Source organism: Typopeltis vanoorti, chromosome 3, assembly GCF_054136105.1.
Source record: "Typopeltis vanoorti isolate ZY-2024b chromosome 3, IOZ_Tvanoo_1.0, whole genome shotgun sequence".
Taxonomy (NCBI): domain Eukaryota; kingdom Metazoa; phylum Arthropoda; class Arachnida; order Uropygi; family Thelyphonidae; genus Typopeltis; species Typopeltis vanoorti.
The window spans coordinates 147,158,982-147,186,663 of record NC_143551.1 but is presented as its reverse complement, the minus strand read 5'-3'; the positions used below and the strand labels follow the sequence as shown (position 1 = coordinate 147,186,663).

The 27,682-nt window shown below is 34.5% G+C and overlaps 1 protein-coding gene across 2 annotated transcripts in view; it reads right to left on the bottom strand.

The window, feature by feature from the left end:
* LOC150108642 (membralin-like) overlaps positions 1-27,682 on the bottom strand; it is a 259,480-nt gene that overhangs the window by 171,752 nt on the left and 60,046 nt on the right. For both annotated transcript variants that reach the window (XM_090416100.1, XM_090416101.1), the window contains exon 5: positions 8,977-9,099. In XM_090416100.1, the coding sequence (XP_090272226.1) occupies positions 8,977-9,099 (123 nt within the window). The remainder of the gene's footprint in view (positions 1-8,976; positions 9,100-27,682) is intronic.

Sequence of the window (27,682 nt, the reverse complement as noted above, 5' to 3'; positions counted from 1 at the left end):
GTTCCAACATAAAAATGTGCACAAATTTACATGTTATTCGACTATGTTATTGTTGATAATCATGTTTTCTCACTGGTGCAGGACACTAGTGTGTACAGAGGATTTGAAATTAGAAGTGATCACCATTTAGTCTTGAGCAGGATAAAATTGAATTTCATAGTGAACACAAGAACATCTAAGAAAGTTTAAAAGTAAATAAAAGCTGAGCAGCTCTCAGATGTGAACTGTAGACTAAAATACACAAACATTATTCAAGAAAAAATGAAAGAGTTTGAGAACAGGAAACAAACCTTGGAGAGTCAGTGGCAAATCCTGAAGAAAACATTGATTGATTCAGCCAGAGAAACATGTGGTGAGGTTGTCTGCAAGGATAGAAATATCAGAACCCCATGGTAGACACAAGAAGTTAAAAGGGCAGTAAAAGAAAAGAAGAAAGTATACCAAAAGTTCCTGGCAAACAAGTCAGCTTGTGCTCTTAGAGAATACAGAGACAAATGTAAGAAAGCGAAACACTGTGTAAAACTAGTTAAACAAAAGTCATGGGAAGACTTAAGTAAAAACATAGAAAATAAATCCCCCTCCTTATTTTAAAAAATTAACCCTTTCACTTTTTCCCCACCCTATATAAAAGTATATGTTTCTATATATTACGAAAAAAACCCGGGTTTTTCTAACTTATTCTACCAAACTGCCTACCCCCCCACACACACACACACTCTGCAGTTCTCGATATCGCAGACAGAGGAAAAGCCACAACACCCAGAAAAAGGTATGTGCAATTTCTATTCCTTAAGCTACATATACTTTTTAGTACATCTACACTCATAATGCCCTAAGAACCCATGAGTAAATAGCCAATGACATTTAAACAGGGGCACTCCTAAACTGAAGCAGGCAATATAGCTGTATCATAATAGAAAATAAATATCAAGAAGGTGGCAAAATATTCTGGATGCTGTTGAAAAAGCTCAGAAATGGGGGAAAGAGTGCTATAAAAGGAATTGGAGATGATAAAGATGACTTGAAAACTGGGGAGAAAGATATTCTTGATGTATGGAGTAATTATTTCGAAACATTTCTAAATGAAACAAGCAGTGATGACAGCACAGTAGTAAAAAACATTCAACAGACATGCTGTCAGGTATACATATCCATACTTGAAGTGGAAAAAGCCATCAAAAGCCTGAAATGTGTAAAGGCAGCTGGAATAGATGATATTCAACCAGAAATGCTCAAGTATGGAGGTATAAAAGTCTTGCAGTGGCTGCACTGCATAGTTCAGAAGGCCTGGACAGAGGGATAAATTCCAGATGACTGGAGTAGAGCTCTCATAGTACCCATATATAAAAAGGGAATTTCTAGAATTCTTGAGGGAACGTGTAATAGAGGGAACAAGAAGTTCAAGAGTTTTGGATTTGGTCATAGCCACAGAAGAGCTGATAATAAGTGAGATGACATCTCACCGACCAGTTGGAGAGAGTGACCATGTGGTTTTGACTTGGAAGATGAATAGACATGCAGGTGTATCAAAGAAAAGGGAACGTATGTAGAATTATAAGGCAGGTGATTATAATAGTCTTAGGTATCAGCTAGGGGCATTTCAATGGAGGGCAGAATTGGAAGGCCAGGATATCATTAGTGCTTGGGAAATTGTGAAAGGATATTTGTTAGAAGCAATAGTAAGCTGTATTCCACAAGTGAAAAAGCAGACATAATTTTGTCTAAAGTGGATGACAAACAATATCAAACAGGAATTGCAGTTGAAAAAGAGATATACAGAGAGAGAGAGAGAGATATACAGAGAGAGAGAGAGAGAGAGAGAGAGAGAGAGGTGGAGGGCAGATACACAAAATATAAGACATAGGCCAGGAGAGTGATCAGCATGGTGAGGAAGGCAAAACTGGAATATGAGAAGAGATTGGCACTAAGATCCTAAGAAAATCCTAGGGAATTTTTTAGCTATGTGGCCAGGAGGAAGAGAAATGATTGTGGAAGATAATATTGATAATATTATCAGGATCAAATTTTCATATTACAACAAATAGTTGAGAAATTGTGGGAATATAACAGAGATCTGTATTTAAATTTTGTAGATCTGGAAAGGCTTATGACAGGGTGCCGAGAGAATGAGAGAAGCTGTTCAAAGTGCTAGAGTTATATGGTGTCGATGGAGCATTATATCAAGCAATACTTAGTCTTTATTTGAGTTGCAAGTCAGCAGTTAGAATTGGTTACATGAAGTGGTTTTATGTTAAATTTGTTGTCAGACACAGATGTAAATTATCCCCTCTGTTGTTCATTATCTATATGGATCACATTATGATGGAAAGTGGTATTAAACCTGATACCAAAATTGGAGATGTTAATCTCAGCTCTTTACTCTATGCAGATAATGTTATACTTCTAAATAAATCTGCTACAAGTCTGTAAGATTCCTTGACTAAATTGAATAACTCTTGCAATAGATTTATTATGAAAGTCAGCAATAACAAGACAAAGACCATGAAAATAGGCATAAGCATTGAAAATATCAAATGCATTTTGAATGGAGAACCTATAGAACAAGTAAAATATTTCAGCTGCTTAGGCACAATTTTTAGTGAAGATGGTAAATTAAATATGGAAATAGATAACAGAATCAAAGGTGGTATGGTAGGAAGTCAAATGAATAAATTTATATGGAATAAGAGAGAGAAATTAGTCAAAACACTAAATTAGCTGTATACAAGACAGTGTTCAAACCAATTTTAATTTATGTATCTGAGAGCTGGGTTAGAAATAAAACACTCAACCAAAGCCTCATCATCATCATCATCATCAAATTTCTGCCATGTACCCTCAAGGGGTGTACAGGATATGATAGTACTACATGAAAAATTTAGATCATTACAAACTTCCTATCTACAATTTTCCTCGAAATCAGTGTTACTTGTCAAGACTCCAACATTATCAGATCTTATATTTCTATCGTCTAAGGCACTTTCTACCGTATCAATCCACCTATGTCTTGGTCTTCCTCTGGGTCGTTTTCCTGCCAACCTGGCAGAGAACACTTGTTTTGCTAATCTTTCCTCACCCATTCTGTTTAAGTGACCATACCATCTAAGATTAGCTCAGCTAATGCATTCCTGGATGCTAACAATGTCAAGTTCTTTCCTAACATCCTCGTTTTTAATATATGGCCATTGATGCCATCTGCTCATGCCTCTAATCTTTCTCAGGCTTTCATATCTGCAGTCTCTAGTCTTTGGTTAAGTGCTTTACTTCTGACCCAGCTCTCAGATCCATAAGTTAAAACTGGTTTGAACACTGTCTTGTATACAACTAATTTAGTGTTCTGACTAATTTCTCTCTTATTCCATATGAATTTATTCATTTGACTTTCTACCATACCAGCTTTGTTGATTCTGTTGTCTATTTCCATATTTAATTTATCATCTTCACTAAAAATCGTGACTAAGTAGCTGAAATGTTTCACTTGTTCCACAGGGTCTCCATTCACAATGCAGTTGATATTTTCAATGATTCTGCCTATTTTCATTGTCTTTGTCTTTTTATTGCTGACCTTCATACCATATGTATTACAACAGTTATTCAATTTAGTCAGGGAATCTTGCAGACTTGTAGCAGATTTATTTAGAAGTATAACATCGTCTGCATAAAGCGAAGAGCTGACATTAACATCTCCAATTTTGGTATCAGGTTTAATACCACTTTCATTCATAATATGATCCATATAGATAATGAATAACAGAGGGGATAATGTCATCCTTGTCTCACACCAGATTTAACATTAAACCATCTTCCTGTACTTCCTTCAATCCTAACTGTTGATTTACAACTCATATAAAGACTAAGTATTACTTGATATAATGCCCCATTGACACTATATAACTGTAGCATATTGAATAGCTTCTCTCTTGGCACGAGACCACAAATATTAGAGTCCTGAGAAAGATTAGAGTGAACAGATGGTATCAGTGAGAATGTCATATTAAAAAACAAGGATATTAGGAAAGAAAATATTGTTAGCATCCAGGAATGTCTTAGCAGAGCTAATTTTAGTTGCCATGGTCACATAAACATAATGGGAGAGAGAAAAGATTAGCAAAACAAGTGTTCTTTGCCAGGTTGGAAAGAAAAAGATCCAGAGGAAGACCAAGATATAGGTGGATTGATACAGTAAAAAGTGCCTTAGAAGATAGAAATATAAGATCTAATAATGTTGAAGTCTTGACATTTAACAGATTGATTTGGAGGAAAATTGTAGATAGGAAGTTAGTAATGGTATAAGTTTTTCATGCAGTACTATCATATCCTGTATACCCCCTTGAGGATACAAATCAGGAATCTGATGATGACTTCCTACTAGTGCCTACAGAGGATGCGTTTCCTCACTAGGACTATTACATTCCACTTTACTTTCTGTTGTTTGTGTATTTGTAACAATTTATATAGGACTCTGAAGATGTTTCTGTGACAGATATGAAATACTGGCAGCATTAAACTTTTGTTTAATTTATTCCTTGTGCTGTTTTTATTTCCATTAGGTGATAGTTGGAAGTCACGTTAGTGATTAAGCCTAAAAACACATGAAAATCATATCCTCTTTTAACTTCCCCCCTCGTTCTTCCCATTAGATTTCATATATGCATAAAACAATCCAACAATCCAAACACGTTCAGCAAAAATCAATCATTTTAGGTTTTAGAATAACTTACCATATTTTTATGTTTCACTATTTACTGGCTGACAACATCATCAGGAAAAACATTAAAGAACATACAAGACCTGGGAACTTTATTGCCAATTTATTTTATTTTTTTTAAATAATCCAATCTGTTGTTAAAATAGCAGCTAAGTACGTGTCATTTAATACATCATGTGCACAGCATGCAGTTATCATGTAATACCTGTAGTGATGGGTATTGGCATAATAAGTCTTAGAAGTGTAAAATCAAATTAACTTCCAAATATCATGAAGAATAAAGCCCTGGTTTCTGTTCAAGGTGTCCTGACTTCAGAAAATCCTTAAAAATCCTAATAAAGTTGTCTAAGTACAATATATTTAGGTAAGGCACCAATGCAAATGGACAATCCGTGATATGTCACTCAGAGAAGATGTGCTCAACAAGATCACTTTTTCCTTTCCTTTCACATTCATCTCTTAGTTGTTCTTTCTTAAGATTTCAACACGACTTCCAGTATGATTGACATAAACATTGCTGCATAAACATGGAATCTAACATACCCACAGTATTTTTTAAACAGAATGCTGTCTTTGCAAATGTGCAAAGTTCTACAATGGCACTGATATATAAAGTCATTAAAGCTTCTAGTCATTAAATTTATTTAATCATGTTATATAGCCAAGTAAACCCATTGCATTAAATACACACATATACAGAGTAAAGGTGACAAAAGGCAGATTTGTTGGATGCTATGATTTTACTAATTTCTAATTTGATATTTTGCTTCTCAATTTGAATGCTATGAGATTATACCTATCAAGATTGCAGGTTGTTACTATTCTTTGGTTTGGAGTTTCATCATAAGTGAGTGTTTCTAAAATTTCTATTTAAAGTAAAGTGACATCTCTGCAGGATACTGTAGCAGGACAACTCTGTATTAACACTTTTGTGCACTGTAGAACTTCTTTCAGCATTCGGATCTTTATTCTGTAATGCCTTTAAAGTGATCTCAATTTGGTTTAAAGAATCTGTAAGAAGTTTGATTGTCAAAATCTTTGTAGGAGGATTTATACTATTTCTGTTGTCTTCATCTGCCTCTTTTCCAAGTTCTTTCTGCATTTCAATTAGTCCATAATTTGTCAGTTCAAATGAATGAGAATCAATTAAACTGAATCAATTATTTCCAAATCTCACTTCAATCTTATTTCTACAACTTTCTAGATGATTTGCTCTTTAGTTTCTCCAGAATCCTGTAAACCAGAAGGAAACTGTGGTCACATAAACTGTGGCACAGTTTTCTCCAATTTCATTGTTATTGAATTTTATTTCTTTCCAGCAATGGTCAATGTTTTTGACCGCTTCAAAGATATACCCTTTCCAGAAGTTTCTCAGGATTACAGTTTCATCTGCACTGGTAGCTGCTACAGCTTGACTAACAGTGTGGCATAAATAAAAGCATTTGGAGTTGCAATTATCCTTTGGTCCATAAATTGCAGTAAGCTGGTGGTAGTGGAAGATAAGAATGAATACCAATTTTACAATTGGATTTAAGTTAATGTCGTAAGATAACCTAGTACGTTATTATTATTATTATGTGGCACCTCCAGGGAGTCCAAAGACTCATCGAGGGAGAGTGTACCAATAGCATCGAATGATTGATCCCCTTCCAACCACTAACTGTGCCTCAAACTCTTTTAACTTTTTGCATGAGCCATTTGTAGCAGAGGCTCTACCGATCAACCAACCTTTGTTGGCTTATCAAGGAAATAAAACTTTCAATGCCAAATAATTGTCCCTGAAATATTTTTTGATAGCAGAAACAAAGTTACAAACTATTCATGGATTAGTGCATTACTTATAATTTTTTATTAGAACTGGCTATATCCTTAACAGCCCTTGGGTTTCCAGAGTGATAAATATACAAGTGGCTTTGGATTATAATCTCATAAAGCATTCCCTCCACATAGCAGGGTTAGATAATCCTTTGAAATTTTGAATCCTGGAATTTCGTCTCCTCAGCTGTGATGGCATCTTTTTCCAGAAAAGGCAGTCTTACACTGAAAAAATTTTGATGAGAATAGTAGCTTCCTCTTCAATAATTTGGCTGTATCATGAAAAGCACTTGTAGACTCAAGAAATGATGAAAGGTTTTTCATTTTATTCTTTATTTTGAATCTAGCAAACTACTGAGCACTAGCATTAAAATCTGCAGTCATCTGCCATTTCTCCCATGTGAATTTTAATAACCTGAAAAGATTTATGGCATTATCTTGAATTAATGCAGTATTAGAGGTTTCCCCCTCCCCTTATTCTGATTCAGAATCCAAACTGTTAAACAGCATTTCATTTCTTTGATGGCAATTTTTTTTAGAAATAAACTATAGATAGTGATTTTTAACAAAAATTTTATTATCATCAAATTTTTGCCATGTACCCTTAGGGAGTGTACGGGATATGATAGTACTACATGAAAAATTTACATCATTACTAACTTCCTTTCTACAATTTTCCTCCAAATCAGTCTGTTACATGTCAAGACTCCAACATTATCAGATCTTATATTTCTATCTTCTAAGGCACTTTTTACCATATCAATCCACTTATATCTGGGTCTTTTTCCTGCAAACCTGGCAGAGAACACTTGTTTTGCTAATCTTTCCTCACCCATTCTGTTTAAATGAGATTAGCTCTGCTAATGAATTCCTGGATGCTAACAATATCAAGTTCTTTCCTAATATCCTCATTTTTAATATGATATTGCCATTGATTCCATCTGTTCATGTCCCTAATCTTTCTCAGGACTCTCATATCTGAGCTCTCAGATTCACAAGTTAAAACTGGTTTGAACACTGTCTTGTATACAGCTGTTCAGTGTTTTGACTTTTTTAGCTATTTACTTATTTAGTCTTTTGATTAATTTCTCTCTTATTCCATATAAACTTATTCAACTGACTTCCTACCATACCAGCTTTGTTGATTCTGTTGTCTATTTCCATATTTAATTTACCATCTTCACTAAAAATCGTGCTTAAACAGCTGAAATGTTTTACTTGTTCCACAGGTTCTCTATTCACAATGCAATTGATATTTTCAATGCTTCTGCCTATTTTCATTGTCTTTATCTTGTTATTGCTGACCATCAATACCATATCTATTACAACAGTTGTTCAATTTAGTCAGGGAATCTTCCAAACTTGTAGCGGATTTATTTAGAAGTATAACATTGTCCGCATAAAGCAAAGAGCTGACATTAACATCACCAATTCTGATATCATGTTTAATATCACTTTCCTTCATAATGTGATCCATATAGATAATGAATAACATAGGGGATAACGTACATCCTTGTCTTATACCAGATTTAACATTAAACCATCTTCCTGTACTTCCTTCAATTCTAACTGCTGACTTACAACTCAAAGAAAGACTACTTAGTCTTTCTTTGAGTTGTAAGTCAGCCCCATTGACACCATATAACTGTAGTGTTTTGAATAGCTTCTCTCTTGGCATGTTGTCATATGCCTTTACCAGATCTACAAAACTTAAATACAGATCTTTGTTGTATTACCATGATTTCTCAACTATTTGTTGTAAAGTAAAAATCTGATCCTGACAAGATTTGCCTTTTAAAATGATTTTATAAAATTGTGGCTGATATAGAATGATTGATATTATAAACAGGACAAATTGAAGTAAGCAATTCACTGTTTTCAGATCACTTATGTTCATTTTAGTTTCTGTTAAAATCTTTCAATGTTTTTTGCCATTTTTTTTAGCATTTTTGCAATCAATACATTAATATTTGTTTGATTTCCATATTTCAATTGTAATAAAAACTACTATGATATATGTAAACATTAACCTCTCTTTCTCTTAAGTTTCTGAGTCGCTGGCTCAAGGAGAATTAACATAATAAATACTTAACATGATGAATGTGTTCAGTAACTGAAAAATATTCACTATGACAAATAAGAAACTGATGACCAAAACATCTTGTGCATTGTAAAATGCTCAAAAATGTGGGGTTCTGCATTCATTAAAGGAACTATGATTGAAATTTATTAGTACATGTGCAATGTTATTAAATTAGGAATTGTTCATTTCTTAAAAGTTCATAAGTAGAGGTTCACCTGTAACTAAGTTATAATAGTTTATATATTAAATTTGATAAATAAAAATTTATATTAAAAGATATTTTGAATAGTCATAAAAATTTGCATAAGAAAATTTACTAACCATTTATCAATTTTTATATTTTTTAAGAAAAAAAAATTATTAGGTTTACCTTTATTACCATCCTTATGCACAAGGTTCTTTAAGCTAATCATCAGAACATCTCCATATCCTACAAACTGTGATAATAAGAAATGACTGAACCAGTTCCCAAAACACTTGTCTTCTTTTGGATCTGAGAGAGAGAGAGAGAGAGAGAGAGAGAGAGAGAGAGAGAGAGAGAGAGAGAGAGAGAGAGAGAGAGGTGTGTGTGGAATTAAAAATATACATTTAGCTAATCCCAAAATACAAATAAAAAATACAGTTATGCATACAAAAGGTATCAGAAGTAATGAGCACGATTTGACAGTTTGATTAGCTACTGCATAAATTCCATTTCCTTCCACACATAACCCCAATTCTAATCTATGACCCATAGCTGAAGTTTCTCCAAAATTAATATCCATCCTGCACTCATTGTGCTAATTTAACCAATGCATGACATCTGCAATCTCTTTTGTACTTCCTGGCCTATAGCAGAAACCAACTATATATTTCATCTGGTTGGTCCTTATCCCAACACCAGACAATTTCAAATGAACTTCTCTGGGCCATAAGGCCAAATAGAGAACATATCATCTATATATCTTAGCCAGCCAGAATGTTTGAAAGGGTCTGAGTCTATGGCACGTTTTTCAAAATTTTCCATATAAAACTTGGCAAGAGGGGGAAAAACCCATAGCGGTTCTCTCTCTATCTGTTTCTAGATTTTGTTCTGCCAAGAAAAATAATCAGAATTGATGGCAATGTTTCACTTAGTATTGTATTGTATTTGAGTGTGTTATTACAAAAGTTATTTGTAATCCCTGAAGACATCTTCAGGGATTATTGGAAGATTATTGGAATATTTTCCCTGAAAATATTGGAAGCATTAAAATGAGTTTTAATTCTTTCCCAGTGCTGAAAATATTCCATTAAACCTCCAACATAATGTCCTCACAGCACTTATGGGAGGTCCCTTTGTCAGACATCAGCTCATCATACCATGCCTTAAATACATTCACATTCTCTGCAAACACCACACTCTCGTGCAATGCATTCTAATCATTTGCAACCCTCCACGCAAAAAAAAAAAAAAACCCTGCTTCTCACTCCTGTGTTCGCACCCTCCTTATACAGCTTCCAAGGATGACCTCTTGTTCCCCCCCCCCATCTCCCACCCTTCTATGAAAAGCCTTTTCAATGTTACCCTGATAAGAATCCCTTACCAACTTGTACATCTTTATCATATCACCGTTCCTCTTCCAATCCACTAGACTCTGTAAATTGAATCTTCTCTGCCTTTCTTCATACTTAACATTCCAGAGACCAGAAACCACCTTAGTCAATTGCCCTCTGGACTCTTTCCAATACCTCTTCATCCTTTTGAAAACCAGGTGACCAAATCTGTGCAGAGTAATTCATATGTGGCCTAATCAAGGTCTCATACAATGGAACAAGAATCTCCTTACTTCGCTAAGTCAATGTCCACTGAATCATTCCCAGAATTCGTTGTGTTGTCCTCACAATTTTGAAAATGTGTCCTCTAAATTTTAGATCCATATCCATCATCACCCCAAGATCTCTTATTTCCTCCACCTCCAACAATATATCTCCACCAAGCATAAATTCTGCATCCCATCTTTGTTTGCCAAATTTTAAAATCTTACATTTCACAATATTGAACTGGTATCCCCACTCCAATGCCCATTCACTGTCTATTTAAGTCTTCTTGTAAGGCCACAACATCTGCTCAATTCCTCATGATTCTACTCAACTTTGCATCATCTGCAAACAACTGAATATCCATTCAAATCCTCTACAATATCATTAACATACAGGTTAAACAGCAAGGTATCCAATCCAATGCAATCAGACAGCCAATCTCCAATCCAATGCATTAGTCTAATATGCATCTGCTATAGTTTGACTATCACTTATGTGGTAATCAACCAATAGCCTTTGCAAAATCTAAGCATAACCTTATTGCAGTGTTTCTCATCCTTCTTTAATGTGTGTCCCGTTTTTTAATATTAGTTTTTGCAATACCTCCCCCCCCTTGCAATTCTTGTATTGAAACACTGACAAAATCCATAAAAGTTAGCAAAACAAAACAAAAAAAAAAACTAGGAATTAATTAAAATTTTTAAATATTCATACAAATTTAAATATGTCATCAAATCTTTCGAAAATTGTATAGATCTGGCATCACTGCACAGACCATTGAATTATATCGGCCTTTCTGAAACATTCATGATTTCATCACAGGGAGTCTCAAATGTTCTGGAAATGTTTCTGCGAGTATAAATAAGGCTCGAAATGACAAGACAGCAGTAACACTGCAACAGTAATCAACAGTGAGAAGTCAATGGTGGGTGTTATTTTACTCCTATTCACAACAACTGATACACGGTATAAAAACAATATTTTCTAGTGTAGAAAAAGGGATATATTTTTAATTGGACGTAAGCAAGCATCTGATGACTGTGGAGCATCGCCATCAACAAATTCAGGTTCACAGAATATCACACTCCGAAAGTAAAATCAAGAAAGTATGCAGAATATTTAGATTTCAGTTTTACAAAGACTGAAGTAAATGATGAAGAAAGACCACTGTGTTATTTGTTCAAAAATTTTGACAGCTGATAGCATGAAACTGAATAAACTTAAAAGACATTTGGAAACACTTCATAAGAAGTGTGTTAACAAACCTTGAAAGGACTTTGCTTCCAAACTGAAATGTTTTGAAAAGCAAAAATCTAGCATTAAAAAAGCGTTGCCTGTAAATGAAAAAGCTTTACTAGCTTCTTACAAAGTTGCATATAAAATATGCTAGGTGCAAAAAGCCCCATACTATCGGAGAAGGCCTATTCTGCCAGCTGCAATTGATATTGTGGAAACTATGCTTGGAGTTTTACTAAACAACTACAGTGCATACCTCTATCATATGATACTGGTGCTCAGTGAATTAGTGAATATGTGAAGATATGCAGCAACAATTTTTGTCGAAACTTTGTGACCAATTATTCTCAATTCACCTTGAGGAGGCAACAGATAGCAACAAGGATTGTCATTTAATTGCTTATGTTCGATTTTGCAATGGATTATCAAACGTTGAAGAGTTATTGTTTTGAAACCTAATAGAAAAAGCCACAGTACTGAATTGTTCAAAATATTGGATGATTTTATATGCAAGGCAAACATATAGTGGAAAAATTGTGTTGGAATTTGCACTGATGGTGCTCGAGTTGACTGGAACGTTTAAAAGTTCACAAGCTCTTGTGAGGGAAAAATCCCCACAATGTATTTGGACACATTGTATGGTTTATAGAGAAGCTCCTGCTGCAAAGGAAATGAGTCCTGGTCTAAACATTGTGTAACAATGTTTAGACCAGGTGGAATTATGGTGATGGAACATGGTGAATTATATAAAAATGAGATCCTTAAAATCAAGACTGTTTTCTGAACTTTGCAAAGACATGGCTGGAGTGGAACATTCAGCGTTACTATTTTACTGCAAGACAAGATGATTATCACAGGGAAAATGTTTACAATGTGTTTACGAATTAAGAGACGAAATAGCAATCTTCTTGGAAGAGGAAAACCGCAAAGAAGCAGAGAAGTTTAGAGAACACTTATTTGTGATGAAATTGAGCTACTTGGTGGACATATTCGAGAAACTAAATATATTAAATCTGCAACTTTTTACTTTTTGTAAAAAACTAGAGTTATGGAACAAAAATTAGAAATGTATGCAAATGTGGATGAATTTATCAAAATCTACAAGGCAGAAAAGCAACACATCAAAGTTTTATTTGCAACTATTCAAAATCACTTAACAATGTTGATGAAGAATTTTAGAAACTATTTTATAACCGATGACAACATAACAGCAATGTACAAGTGGGTTAGAAACCCATTTGAAATTACCCCTGAAGGTTTCTCAACTGAAGGAGGGGAACAATTTATTTATTGCCATTTCCAACTCTTTTATCTTTGTGAAATCAGGTGTTCTACAGTGACTGCCTTAAAAACAAAATATAGATCTCAGTTAAATATAGAAAGAGAACGAAAAGTGTCAATTTCTAATGTATCACCATCAATTTTTAGATTCATTGTTTAGTTTTTAATTATATTCTCAGTATATTTTGCAATATTGATATGTTCCCATAAGCATAACTAGTTTATTCGATACAGTGGATTTTAGATATTTTATTATTTTATTTTCAGAGTGTATTTTATGTTTTTATCTTTATATTGTTTTTGTGTCAATAAATAGTTTCAGTAAAGTAATTTTTCAGCTATTCCTTTGATTTCCACTTTCTTCATTTTCTACGCACCCCTCCTTTAGGTATTTTGCATCCCCCAAAGAGGGCATGATCCATAGGTTGAGAATCACTGCCTTCTTGTAATAAGTAGATTATTAAACTATGAATGACCTCCCTTTAGCAAATCCATGCTGTCCATCAAAGATACCATTGTTGTCAACCTAATACCTGACACAACAGATTAGTCTATAATTTGATGCCTTGAGTTCTGCTAACTCCCTTATGAAGCAGTACAATCTTCCCTTCCTTCCACTCATTCAGAACTTGACCCATGAGGTGCATCCAGAAAGTAAGGTGTGATCAAAAATTAAAAAAAAAAGTTTCATTATACGTTAAAATACCTGCATATATATACTTTATTTTTCCACACAGTCACCATTGACTTCCAGACATTTTTGATATCGTGGCACCAGCTTCTTCATACCTGTCAAAAAAAAGTCTGCCACCAATGAGTTCAACTACTGAGTTACGCTGTTCTTCAGTCTCTCATCTTCTTCAAAGCACTTAGATGGGAGATACAGCTTCATATGCAGGAACAAGAGGTCACTGAGTTCAAGGATGGGGCTGTAGGATGGGTGGTCGAAAAGTTCACACCCAACTTTTAAATCTGATGGAAGTTTGAGCTGCAGTGTGAACTTGCACATTGTTGTGCAAAAGCACAATCCCTGAGGACAGCATTCCTCTTCTTTTGTTCTGAATTGCTTGTCTGAGTTTCTTCAGCATTTCACAATAAGCATCAACATTAATTGTGGTTCCACGCTGAAGATAATTGACAAGCAAGATCCCTTTTCGGTCCCAGAAGACGGTGAATGTAATTTTTTTGAGCAAACGTGCCTGCTCAAATTTTTTTGCTTTTGGAGATGATGAATGTTGTCACTGCAATGATTGTTGTTTTGACTTGACATTTTTATACAAAATCGACATTTCGTCACCATTCATGATATGAAAAAAAAGTATTTTCATTTTTGAAACTCTCTAAATATTTTTGAGCTGATACCACTTGTTACTGTTTATGCACATTGATCAACATTTCTGGGACACTTATGGTGCACAATTTCTTATACTCCAGATTTTTTTTGTCACACATGAATGATTGAGCAGGAATTCAAAAGAAAGTTTCACAGTTGTGAAATGACAATTTTCACAAATTTTCATGTTCGCCCTTTCCACCAAATCATCTGTCACCACAGTTCACTGGCTATTGCACTCTTCATCTTAAACATATTTTATTTATTTATTTATTTATTATTATTATTATTATGCAACACCTCCAAGGTATCCAAAGACTCATTCAGGGAGAGAACCTACTCTACATCTCATCTGCAACACTCAATAGACCAACTACAGCAAACCACATTATCAACACCAATGCCCACCACCCCTAGTATTTTCACAAACATCCATGCCCACAGCAGGATTCGAACCCACAGCCTTTGGGTTGGAGAGTGGATACGCTAACCACTCGGCCAACCAGGCCAGTTTCTTCTTTAAGCAAATGACACCATTGCCTAGTGACTTCCTAATATAATGAGTGACTTCCAGTCACTCATTACATTAGGCACATAAACCTTACTGAGTCATTGAATTTTTGCATCACCAATGTTTTCTGCCAACAAAAACCATATCACGGCATGAACCTTGCAACGGATGGATTTTTTTTTTTTTCATGATGGCACTCATTATAAATTATTCGTAGATGACAACAAATGATATGCCACCAAAGGCTGGTTGATTGGTAGAGCCTCTGCTACTAATGGCTCACGCAAAAAGTTAAGCAAGTTTAAGGTGGTTAGTAGTTGGAAGGGGTAAATCATTCAATGTTGTTGGCACACTCTCCATCGATGAGTCTTTGGACTCCCTGGAGGCATCACATAATAATAATAATAATAACACATGATGAAAGAAAAATAGTCAACGGCTAGGAAATGAGTCACTCTAATCTACTACACATGTGCAACTCCTCTCCCATATCTTATTTGGCAGTAAATTCTGAAGACCTTACTTTCTGAACATGCCTCATATTAAACAAATATGCCAAGACAAATGTTGCCTGTCTAGCACATTTCTTCAAATTATGTGGTGATATATAATCGATTCTGCTCAATTTCTCCATATACTTCTTGCTGACTCACAGGGGTCTCTCCTCCTCATCTACTGCTCTTAAACTCTCCATGATGTCACATTCACAAGGATGAAAAATCTTTATGATCTGCTCATTAAATATATCAACTATCTCCTCTCAAAGAACTACCTAGAGGTTTGTTTGTTTTTTTGCTTCATTACCTAACTGCTGCTATCCTTACCAATTGAGTCATTGATGGCTGTTCAAGGTACTCCTCATTAAACTGATTATTACCACTCCTCTTATGTTGCATCCATAATGCCTTTTTTTCTTTGTATCGCATGCTTAATCTCTTCATTCATCCATTTCAAACTACCTTATTTAACCTTCTGACCCTTGGACTACATTTAGACAATGCTTCTACTAGATGGTTCTTGAATAGCATCCAAGCAGAATTGATCTCCTTTCCATCCAATTCCTCATTCCATGCTACAGCTGCAAGCTGTCTCCTGAATTTCTCAATCACCAGCCTTGTAGTTATCCATATACCCTTTCCTCACAGAAGTCCTCACATGGCTGGCAACCACACCAACTAGGGAGAAATTTGACACCCATTTATAATGATATCTGATATCATTATAACCTCTGAAGAGGTGATCAAATCCAAGACCCCCACACCCCCAAAAAAAAAAATTCTCGTGCCATCTGTTACATGCTGTCTGAGGTAGTTATCCCCAAAATACTTGATTCTGATCTCAAACCCGAGAACACTTTGGGATAAACTGAAACAGAAGACATGGACCAGACCTATGCATCAAGCAATGGTGCACAGATTAGTGGACTAATGGTTCAAAATATCTGGCTCATATTAATACACACTGCTTCCAGTGTGTTTTAATATGCAAGAGTACACAGAAGTATGGAAAATGTGACATGACTAAGGGAGGGCAACACGCTATTTGAGATGCATGTGTAAATTAGGTTTCCTGGAAAAATAGTGGGGCCCAATACTTAATTCAATGTAGTGGATGGTACAAAACAGTATATGACATATATAATATCTACAAAGATATATAATATATAATTCTATAAAAGTATATAATTAACTAAGTTTATCTATACTAATGGAAAGGCTATTTTATTTCTAAGTAGTATGCTAGAATGCAAGGCTTGCTTTCAAGTTATATGAGTGAAAAATCCCTCACCAAGAAGGGACTTCATTACTGGGCTCTCTATTCATTCAAAGGAGTGAGATATGTCCTGGTTGTCGTAAATGGAAAAAAAAATGTCTGCTTTTAATGGGATTTCTCCATTACCTTCCACTTTCCCTCAACTTTTTCAATCATTTTTTCCTTTTCTGTTTCTTAATCCTTCATACTAATAATCTAGTAATGATGACCCCTAGGAACAAGGTTTCTGCTCCTTGTTGCTAGGGGTTATTAGTATGTCTCATCTGCAAAAGAACAGCTACATGTGGGAATCCTTTCATTCAGGTAACTTTTAAGTAAACCCTGTATTCTAGAAGATTACAGCAAAATTACATGGCTATGCCACTTGTATAATTAATTTAATCAGAGTATACTGTTCCTAATCTCAGAGGCTCATTTTTAGTGAGAACAGGAGTAGCAAACCCAAGATACCTGATGCTGAACCAAGCTTTACTTAACATAATATACATGTGATATATGATCTGTCAAGTGATCCCTCCTTTTTTTTTCTGTTTTTCTTTCTTTTTACTCCTTTCCCCCAATGCTATTAGAGTATTGGAGGGCTAAAGATATATCTTTCCTGTCTTGCTGAACTTTCTTCTTCACAGCAGTGGGAGTCTGCCTTCTTTATCAGGTATTTGTCTTACCTAAGTAGGCTGCCCTTCCATGAAGCCTGGTCAGTAAGGAAGGGTATAATAATAAGTATAAAGGAAGCAGTAGAGCCCAAGGCCACAATGGGCTTATAAAAATTACCAAACATGTTGTCTCTCTCTCTCTTAACCACATGACATACCAGACTTAAACCCTTTGTGGAAGTCTGCTCTTGATGAGAAACTTGAGAAACACTATACACAATTAAGAACATACAATCTAATAGAACTAATAATAGAAAATTATGTGTACCTACAACAGCTGTAGGTCATTATTAGGACAAACAAGATTAGAAGAATTACTATTGGAAGCAGAAAAGATAAAATGGAACAACATTGGATTGAGTGAAACTCAGAGATTTGGGTAAAAATAGTATCAATCTAAAGAATGGACATGTATTCTATAGTTATGGTCACAATCTAAGATCCCGGAGAGGAACTGGCTTCCTAATTAACTACTCCATAAAAGATAAAATAAAAGAAATAAAATATCACACACAGGATTGCAGAACTCCAAATTAAAATAAACAGACATTATAAATTAAGAATAATACAAGTTTATGCACCAACCTCAGACCATACAGAGGAAGAAATAGATGCATTTTATGAAACATTAGACCAACTGGTAAATAGCAATGATACATTTTTCATTATCTTGATAGGAGACTTCAATGATCAAGTAAGTGTAAGAAATTAACATCTAGCAGCAATTTGAAAATATGAACAAGGACAGAGGAATGAAAATGGAGAAAGATTGATATGATTTCCTGAAAGTAAGTCTTTATGTAATGAATACTTTCTTCAAAAAAAGAAAGAATCAGAAATGGGCATGGAAAAGTCCAAACAGAGATGTATTTAATGAAACAGATTATATTTTAACCAACAGAGAATATACTGTCCACGATATAGATGTGATAAATAGTTTCAATACAGGTAGTGATCACAGATTAGTGAAAATAAAAATTGTCAACAACAAAAGATGGGGAAAGACAGAAACTGATCAGAAGTAAAAGACCCTCTAATTAATTTGCTAAATTTGGAAAAAAAGCAAAGAGCTCTTCTGGAAAGAGATAAAAGAAGGGTTTTATAATATTGACTTTATTATTATTATTACTTGACACCTCCAGAGTCAAAAACACTCATCGAGGGAGGGCACCTACTCTACAACTCTCCATCTCCACCACGCAATCCACCAACTACAGTGAACCGCATTATCTACACCAGAATATGAATGAAGACTTGGATAACAACCATCAAATAATAACTGAGACTCTTCTAAATAATTCCAAAGAGATTGGTGGAATTAACCAAAAGAAAGTTGAAGGAAAATTGTCTGATGAAATCCTAAACCTTCTAAGAAAGAGAAGAGAAATGAAAAGAGATCTAGACATGAGAAGTAAAATATAATTCTTAAAGCTATGTAAAACAATAAGAAAACAATGATAAAAGAAATTAGAAACTTCAGAAGAGAGAGAGAATTAGAATTACAATAGAAAACAATATGAGTCAAAAAGGAGTGAGAAGAGTTGCCCATAGGACAAAATAAATTAATAACAATTAAAAATGAAATCAAGAAATTAAGGCAATATGAAGTAGAGTAATGTAGGCAAATATCAGAATGGGGAACTGGACAATTAGACTTATTTGTGCCTATATCTCCACAGAAGGTTCTACTAAGGTAGAAGTGGAGGAATTCTTTGAGTCTTTAGAGAAAGCAACTGATACAATGAAAAAAGAAAAGTTGGTTCTTATTAGGAATCTAAATAGCAGAGTAAAAAATGATTGTCAGACATACAGAAATACTGTATTTTGGGAAAATTTAGAGAAAAGAGCAAAACTAATAATAATGGCAACCTGTTGGATTTCTGCTCAGGATATGACTGTCTTGCTAACATAATGTTCCAACATAAAAATAAATGTGCACTAATTCACATGGAGAGAAGAGGCAAGGAATAAAAAAAGTCTCATTGACTATGTTATTGTTGATAGTGATGTTTTCTCCCTAGTACAGGACACTAGAGTGCAGAGGATATGAAAATGGAAGTGACCATCATCTAGTCTTGAGCAGAATAAAATTGAATTTCATAGTGAAAAGAAGAACATGTAAGAAAGTTTTAAAGCAAATAAAAGTTGAGCAGCTCTCAGATGTAAAATGTAGACTAAAATACACAAACATTATTCAAGAAAAAATGAACGAGTTTGAAAACAGGAACCAAACCTTGCAAATTCAGTGGCAAGCACTAAAAAAAACATTGATTGATTCAGCCAAAGAGGAATGTGGTGAGGTTTTCTGCAAGGATAGAAAAATCAGAACTCCATGGTGGACACAGGAAGTTAAAGAGGCAGTGAAGGAAAAGAAGAAAGCATACGAAAAGTTCCTGGCAAATAAGTCAGCATTTGCTCTTAGAGAATACAGAGACAAATGTAAGAGAGCGAAACACTGTGTAAAACTAGTTAAATAAAAGGCATGGAAGGACTTTGGCAAGAACATAGAAAATAAATATCAAGAAGGTGGTAAGATATTCTGGAGGTGGTTCAAGAAGCTTAGAAATGGAGGAAAGAGTGCTGTAAAAGGAGTTAGAGATGATAAAGGTGACATGAAAATGAGAGAAAAAGATATGAAGTATGGAGTAATTACTTCGAAAAATTGCTAAATGAAACAAACAGTGACAGCACAGTGATAAAAAAACACTCAACAGGCATGCAATCAGGAATATATATATCCACACTTGAAGTAGAAAAAGCCATCAAAAGCCTGTAATGTGGAAAGGCAGCAGGAGTAAATGAGATTCAAACAGAACTGCTCAAGTATGGAAGTATAAAAGTCTTGCAGTGGCTGCACTGCATAGTTCAGAAAGCCTGGACAGACGGACAATTTCCAGATGGGAGTTGCACTCTCATATAAAATGGGAAATAAAACTGAATGTGAGAATTACAGAGGTATTTACCTACTGAATGTTCCTGGTAAGATTTATGCAAGTATACTTGAGAAGCAGATGAGAAGAATTGTGGAAGCGAAGCTTGGTGAAGAACAAGTTGAATTCAGGCCAAACAGAGACTGTCAGGATCAGATTTTCACTTTACAACAAATAGTTGATAAATCGTGGAAATATAACAAAGATCTGTATTTAAGTTTTGTAGACTAGCAAAAGGCATACTGCCAAGAGAAAAGCTATTCAAAACGCTACAGTTATATGGTGTAAATGGGCATTACTTCAAGAAATACTCAGCCTTTATTTGAGTTACAAGTCAGCAGTTAGAACTGAAGGAAGTACACGAAGACAGTCTGATGTTAAACCTGGTGTCAGACAAGGATGTACTTTATAATCTCTGCTATTCATTATCGATATGGATAACATTATGAAGGAAAGCGGTATTAAACCTGATATAAAAATTGCTTATGTTAATATCAGCTCTTTACTTTATGCAGATGATGTTATACTTTTAAATAATTCAGTACAAGTTTGCAAAATTCTCTGACTAAACTGAATAACTGTTGTAATAAATTTGGTATGAAAATCAGCAATAACAAGACAAAGACATTGAAAATAGGCAGAACCATTTAAAATACTAACTGCACTGTGAATGAAGAACCTATAGAACAGGTAAAAAATTTCAGCTACTTAGGCACAATTTTTAGTGAAGACAGTAAATTAAATATTGAAATAGACAACAGAATTAACAATGCCGGTATGGTAGGAAGTCAACTGAATAAATTTATATGGAATAAGAGAGAAATTAGTGAAAACACTAAATTAGCTGTATACAAGACAGTGTTCAAACCAATTTTAGCTTATGGATCTGAGTGGGTTAGAAATAAAACACTTGATCAAAGACTAGAGACCACAGATATGAGAGTCCTGAGAAAGATTAGGGGCATGAACAGATGGCATCAATGGCAATATCATATTAAAAATGAGGATATTATGAAAGAACTTGACATTGTTGGCATCAAGGAATGTATTAGCAGAGCTAATCTCAGGTGGTATGGTCACTTAAACAGAATGGGAGAGGAAAGATTAGCAAAAAAGTGTTCTCTGCCAATTTGGCAGGAAAAAGACCTAGAGGAAGACCAAGATATATAAGTGGATTGATACAGTAAACAGTGCCTTAGAACAACGTTTTCCAAACTGTGTGCCACGGTCTCCTTGGGGGCCCATACGTTTTGTTGAGGGGGAGGCCATGAAATAATGAAAACAAATTTAAAATGTTTTAAGACTAAGTAGATTTTTTTTTAATCTTAAAAGAAACATTTAATTTTTATTATTTCTTTTTTGTTCTTATATTTTAATGGAAAAAATCACACATTTCATTTCAAAGGTATTGATAAAAAGCACAAAAAAGATTACAAATGCAAAATCTTGAATATAAATTGTATTGAATACAAATATAATAAATATTATAATATATGTCTGTATTACGATTTTTTTTTCGATGGGTGCTATGAAATATTTTAATTTTTCCAAAGGGGGCTTTGGCATCCATAAGTTTGGGAAGCACTGCTTAGAAGACAGAAATATAAGATCTGATAATTTTGGTTAAGATTTGATAACAGATTGATTTGAAGGAAAATTGTTAATAGGAAGTTAGTAATGATGTAAATTCTTAATGTAGTACTATCATAATATCCTGTACACTCCTTGAGGATACATGTCAGGAATTTGATGATGATGATGATAAAAATGAAAATGGAGTACTAATTAAAGATAAAGAACAGATTATAAGAAGAACAGAATCCTTTTATGCCAAGTTGTATGATGATCCCCCGAGACTTAAACCAATACGAAAAAAAGAAAAAAAAAATTTAACATCCTAAATAGAAGAGGAAGAAATATGTCCTGATGTTTTAAAAGAAGTTCAGTATTATTATTATTCCATGTAACAAATCTGGTGGTCCACACACCCCTACTAACCACACTCTTACACAATTTCCACAGATTCCCCTAGTTCTGACTATTTGTCATATATTGAAAATTTTCACTTGCATCAATTTTTTTTTTTCACCTATCAACTAAACTTTGTAACCCACAAACCTTCAAATTATCCTCATATGAAATGTATTTCACAGACCTGTCACCATCTTGAATACTAGTCTCTGAATCCTTGACTTGGTCACCAAGAAACCCAGGTGACAAAATCTGTGCGATAATAATTTCCTTATCTTTATTTGTTAGCATGTTTTTCAACATCCAAGTACTCCTTTGAGCTATTTTATCAACTTTTGCAATATGTCCTCTGAACTTCAACAATTTGTCCACCATTATCCCCAAGTCCCTAGCTTCATCAATTTCCTGTAATCCGGTACCATCAATATGATACACCACATACAACCTTTTCAACCTGAAGTGCATAACCTTACATTTTGCAACAATAATCATTATCCTATGCCAACAATGCAAATTTATTCAAATCATCCAGCAAGTTATCAACATCACCTTTATCAACTATTGCTCTCACCAGTTTTGTATCAACAGCAAACAACTGAATATGCCCTCTTAAATCTTTCCCTATGTCATTGATATACAAATTAAATAGTGGCCCAAGTATCAAACCCTGAGGTACTTTACTAGTCACCATCATTCTCCTAGATCCCACTCAACCATATGCTACTCTCTAGTGTCTGTCCATCAGCCACTCCCCTATCCATGCTACCATCCTCATAATCATTCCCATTTGCTACAGTTTTTGTAGTAGTTTTTCATGTGGTATTCTGTCAAATGCCTTGGCAAAGTTGAGCAATATCATGGTGTAGTCATTACCTTTATTCAATTCTGCTGTCATTTTATTATAAAATGTGAATAAGATACTAAGACATGGGACCTGCCATTTACAGAGCCATGCTGCCCACTAGTATTGTATCCCTATCCGCCGCTGTTGTATTTTATTCTATGGCAAGATACTTTAGCTATATTGCATAATTAAAGGAAAATGCACTGTTTTTGGGAACATAACTAATTAATACAAAATCATCTCTCACAGCAAAGAGAATTGGCAAGAAAGTATTAAAAAACCCTGCTAGAACATTACTCCCCATTACATAACCTCAATATAAATGTCGTGATGATAATCCCTCATCCACTCATATCCCACCCTCTAAGCACAGGATTGAAGTTGGGAGATGCAAATTTGCATCTCCCAACTTCAATCCTGTGCTTCATATATATATATTTATATATATGAAAAATAAATTAGTTTGAATAACTATAATACCGAGAGTAAAAAAGAATAAAGTTTAATGCTGAGATACTATTAGTTTCGTTGAAAAAATCAACTTCTTCAAGTATCAAAGACAAAGAATTATATAAAAAATAACAGAGACATTATAAAATTACATCAACAGATCTAATATAAAAGACTGTAGTACAGTTTAAACAGGTATGCATACTGGACTTCCAACTGCAGTTGACCACGTCCGTGAGTTATCACGAGAGTGGCAATACTGGACAGTGGCAATGTGTGCACCAGAAAGATTGTAGCAAAGACTGTTGTTTATATGGGATGAATCCAGGGATATTTCTTTAGATTCGATTATCTTTCTTTTGAGCTCATCATAACACATATGTATATTAGAAGTTTGTGGCCAGTCTACGAGGTGTTGGTGGCTTTCATCCGAGTTAATAGAGAAGAGAACGTGACTTGAGAGAGCGCTGGCTCTGGTCCTATTGTAGGATATGTCTCTTCTGTGTTCCTCAATACGTAAAAGGATAGATTTATCCATCTGACCATAATATGGTTTGCCACATTCACACATGACCTTGTAGACTCCTGGATACTAAAGAGGGAGATGTTTTACTTTAGGTCTACTTAGTATGGAGCGAAGTTTTGGAAACACAATGAAACAAGTTCTAATGTTGAATTTCTTAAGAATTTTTGCAAGTTTTGGGGAGAGAGCTGATATATGGCAAAGTTATAAATGCTCTTGGGGAAGAAGAATCTACAATAGTAGGTGAACGACGGTGAGAGATAAATTTATCAATCTTCTTAAGAGAGAAACCATTGTTGACAAAAGTCCTTTTTAGTAATTTAAGTTCATTTTCGATCTCTGTTTCGTCTGTTAATAAAGATCTGGCTTGATGTGCCAGGGTTGAAATAATACCAAATTTTTGCGGAAGGTAGTGATGGGAAGAAGCATGAAGGTATCTGTCTGTGTGTATGGGTTTTCTAAAAACAGAGATTTTGATATTTTCAGCGCATCTTGTGAGTTTTAAGTCCAAAAAGGGAAGACAGTTGTTGGATTCTAGTTTGTAGGTGAAATTGATTTTCTCATGAATCTTGTTGAGATGGTCTAGAAAAATATTGAGGTTGTTTAAACCGTGTTCCCAAATGAGGAATAATCATCTATATAACGGTACCAGATTTTGGGTTTCAGTGTTGAGGAATTAATTGCCTTTTCTTCGAAGTCCTTAAGAAATATATCAGCAAGAATCAGAGAGAGCGGACTGCCCATAGCCAATCCTGAGTTCTGTTTGTAAATCTTACTTTCGAATTTGAAGAATCCTGAATTTACATAGTGAGAGAGTAAGGAAAAGAATTTCTTGGATAGTTTGTTCTGGAGAAGATGGAGGACCTCTTGAGTAGGTACATTCGTGAAGAGAGAAACTATATCAAAACTGCAAATTAAATCTGATTTGTTGAGTGTGACGTTTTTGATTTTGGACCATTGGATTATTCATCAACAGACTAGTCTTTCTTAAAAGATGTAAGTGCCATTCAATCATTCCTCGTTTTCTTAATTTTGAGGAATCCATTAAAACAGCTAGAGCTCAAAGAATATACCACAGAGCTAAACTGGAGCTTTTATCCGAACGTATTGTTGATAAGAAACATAGTCTAGCTTCTTATTTCTCTAAGAAGACTTCTCTAGAAATTCGTTTAAACAATTCTCTGGACACTTCATCTTGGAACAATTTAAAAGAAATTAGTGCTCTAAAGGCTTCAAAAGCCCAGAACACAAATAAAATTAATCTCATCAGAAAATTTGATGCTCTAAAATGTATGCAGGATCGTCCCTCACCCCATCATAATTCTACCTATTTAAAAAACATTGTCATAAATAATTCTTCCCATTCCCTTTCATCGGCAGAAGAAACTATACTTGCTAAAAGGTCTCAATTTTTTTATAGCTCCTACTTCCATACCTAAAGAACTATTCCTAACTAAGATAGAAAAAGCAGCATCCTCACTACCAAACCAAGAAGCAAACCTTCTACATATGGAAGCTATATTCACCATAAATCATGCAAGACCCCCAACTGACTCACAACATTTCTCATTCTGAAAGATCAACTATTAAAAACTTAAAGAAAAATAATGATATAATTCTTCCTGCAGACAAAGGGAATGCTGCTGTCATTTTAGACAAAACTGATTACCATAACAAAATTTTGGAACTACTAGAAACTGACACTTACTCTGAATTAAATAGCAACCCTACAAGAGAACTGCACAATAGGACCAACAAGTTACTGAAAACCACCTTAGAGTTACCAAGAAACATCCATCTTTCCCTCAGATCGATTCATCCGCTAATCCCACGATTATATGGACTCCCAAAGATCCATAAATTGAACTCTCCACTTAGACCAATTGTTGAAGGTATAAACTCCCCCTGCTTATAACCTATCTAAATACCTCGCGTCTTTCTTGAAAAACCTATCTGATAATTCCTTCTCTCATACAAAAATTTCAGCTGATTTCGTGTCCAAAATCAAAGAAAACAAATCAGATTTAATGCCAAGTTTCAATATAGTTTCTCTCTTCACGAATGTACTTACTAAAGGTCCTCCATCTTCTCCAGAACAAATTATCCAAGAAATTCTTTTCCTTACTCTCTCACTGTGTAAATTCAGGATTCTTCAAATTCAAAAATACGATTTACAAACAGAACTCAGGATTGGCTATGGGCAGTCCGCTCTCTCCGATTCTTGCCGATATATTTCTTAAGGACTTCGAAGAAAAGGCGATTAATTCCTCAACACTGAAACCCAAAATCTGGTACCATTATATAGATGATGTACTCCTCATTTGGGAACACGGTTTAAACAACTTCAATATTTTTCTAGACCATCTCAACAAGCTTCATGAGAAAATCAATTTCACCTACGAACTAGAATCCAACAACTGTCTTCCCTTTTTGGACTTAAAACTCACAAGATGCGCTGAAATTATCAAAATCTCTAATTTTAGAAAACCCACACACACAGACAGATACCTTCATGCTTCTTCCCATCACTACCCTCCGCAAAAATTTGGTATTATTTCAACCCTGGCACATCAAGCCAGATCTTTATTAACAGACAAAAAATAGATTGAAAATGAACTTAATTTACTAAAAAGAACTTTTGTCGACAATAGTTTCTCTCTTAAGATTGATAAATTTATCTCTCACCATCGTTCACATACTTTTGAAGATTCTTCTTCCCCAAGAGCATTTATATCTTTGCCATACATCCGCTCTCTCTCTCCCCAAAACTGGCAAAATTCTTAAGAAATTCAACATTAGAACTTGTTTCACTATGTTTCCAAAACTTCACTACATACTAAGTAAACCTAAAGTAAAACATCTCCCTCTTCAGTATCCAGGGGTCTACAAGATCATGTGTGAATGCGGCAAACCATATTACAGTCAGACGGATAAATCTATCCTTTTACGTATTGAGGAACACAGAAGAGACATATCCTACAATAGGACCAGAGCCAGCGCTCTCCAAGCCATGTTCTCTTCTCTATTAACTCGGATGAAGGCCAATAACACCTCGTAGACTGGCCGCAAACTTCTAATATACATATGCGTTATTAGAACACATTTTATTAGAACACATTAATTCAAACTTTCTTTCCAGCTCATCAAATTATGATGAGCTCGAAATAAAGATAATCGAATCTAAAAAAATATCCCTGGATTCTTCCCAAATAAACAACAGCCTTAGCTCCAATCTTTCTGATGCACACATTGCCACTGTCCGCTCTCTGATAACTCATGCACTTGGTCAACTTCAATTGGAACTCCAGCACATATTCCTGTTTAAACTGTACTACGGTCTTTTATATTAGATCTGTTGATGTAATTTTATAATGTCTCTGTTACTTTTTATATAATTCTTTGTCTTCGATATCTGAAGTTGATTTTTTCAACAAAACTAGTAGTATCTCAGCATTAAACTTTATTCTTTTTTATTCTCGATATTATAGTCATTCAAACTAATCCATTTTTCATAACATTATCTACCGAGTAAATATGAAGGCCGATAAACATATACATATAAACATATACATACATATAAACATATACATATATATATATATATATATATATATGATTAGTACTATTAACTCGGGGTTGGGATATGTTCATTTTTCTAAATTAACTGACTTAAAACCCGAGAATTATAACACAATGACATTTATTTGAAAAAACGCAACATGTTTCATCAAGAATGACTTCATCAGGCGATAAGAACATAGAAAGATATTAAAAGACACTGAAATTAAC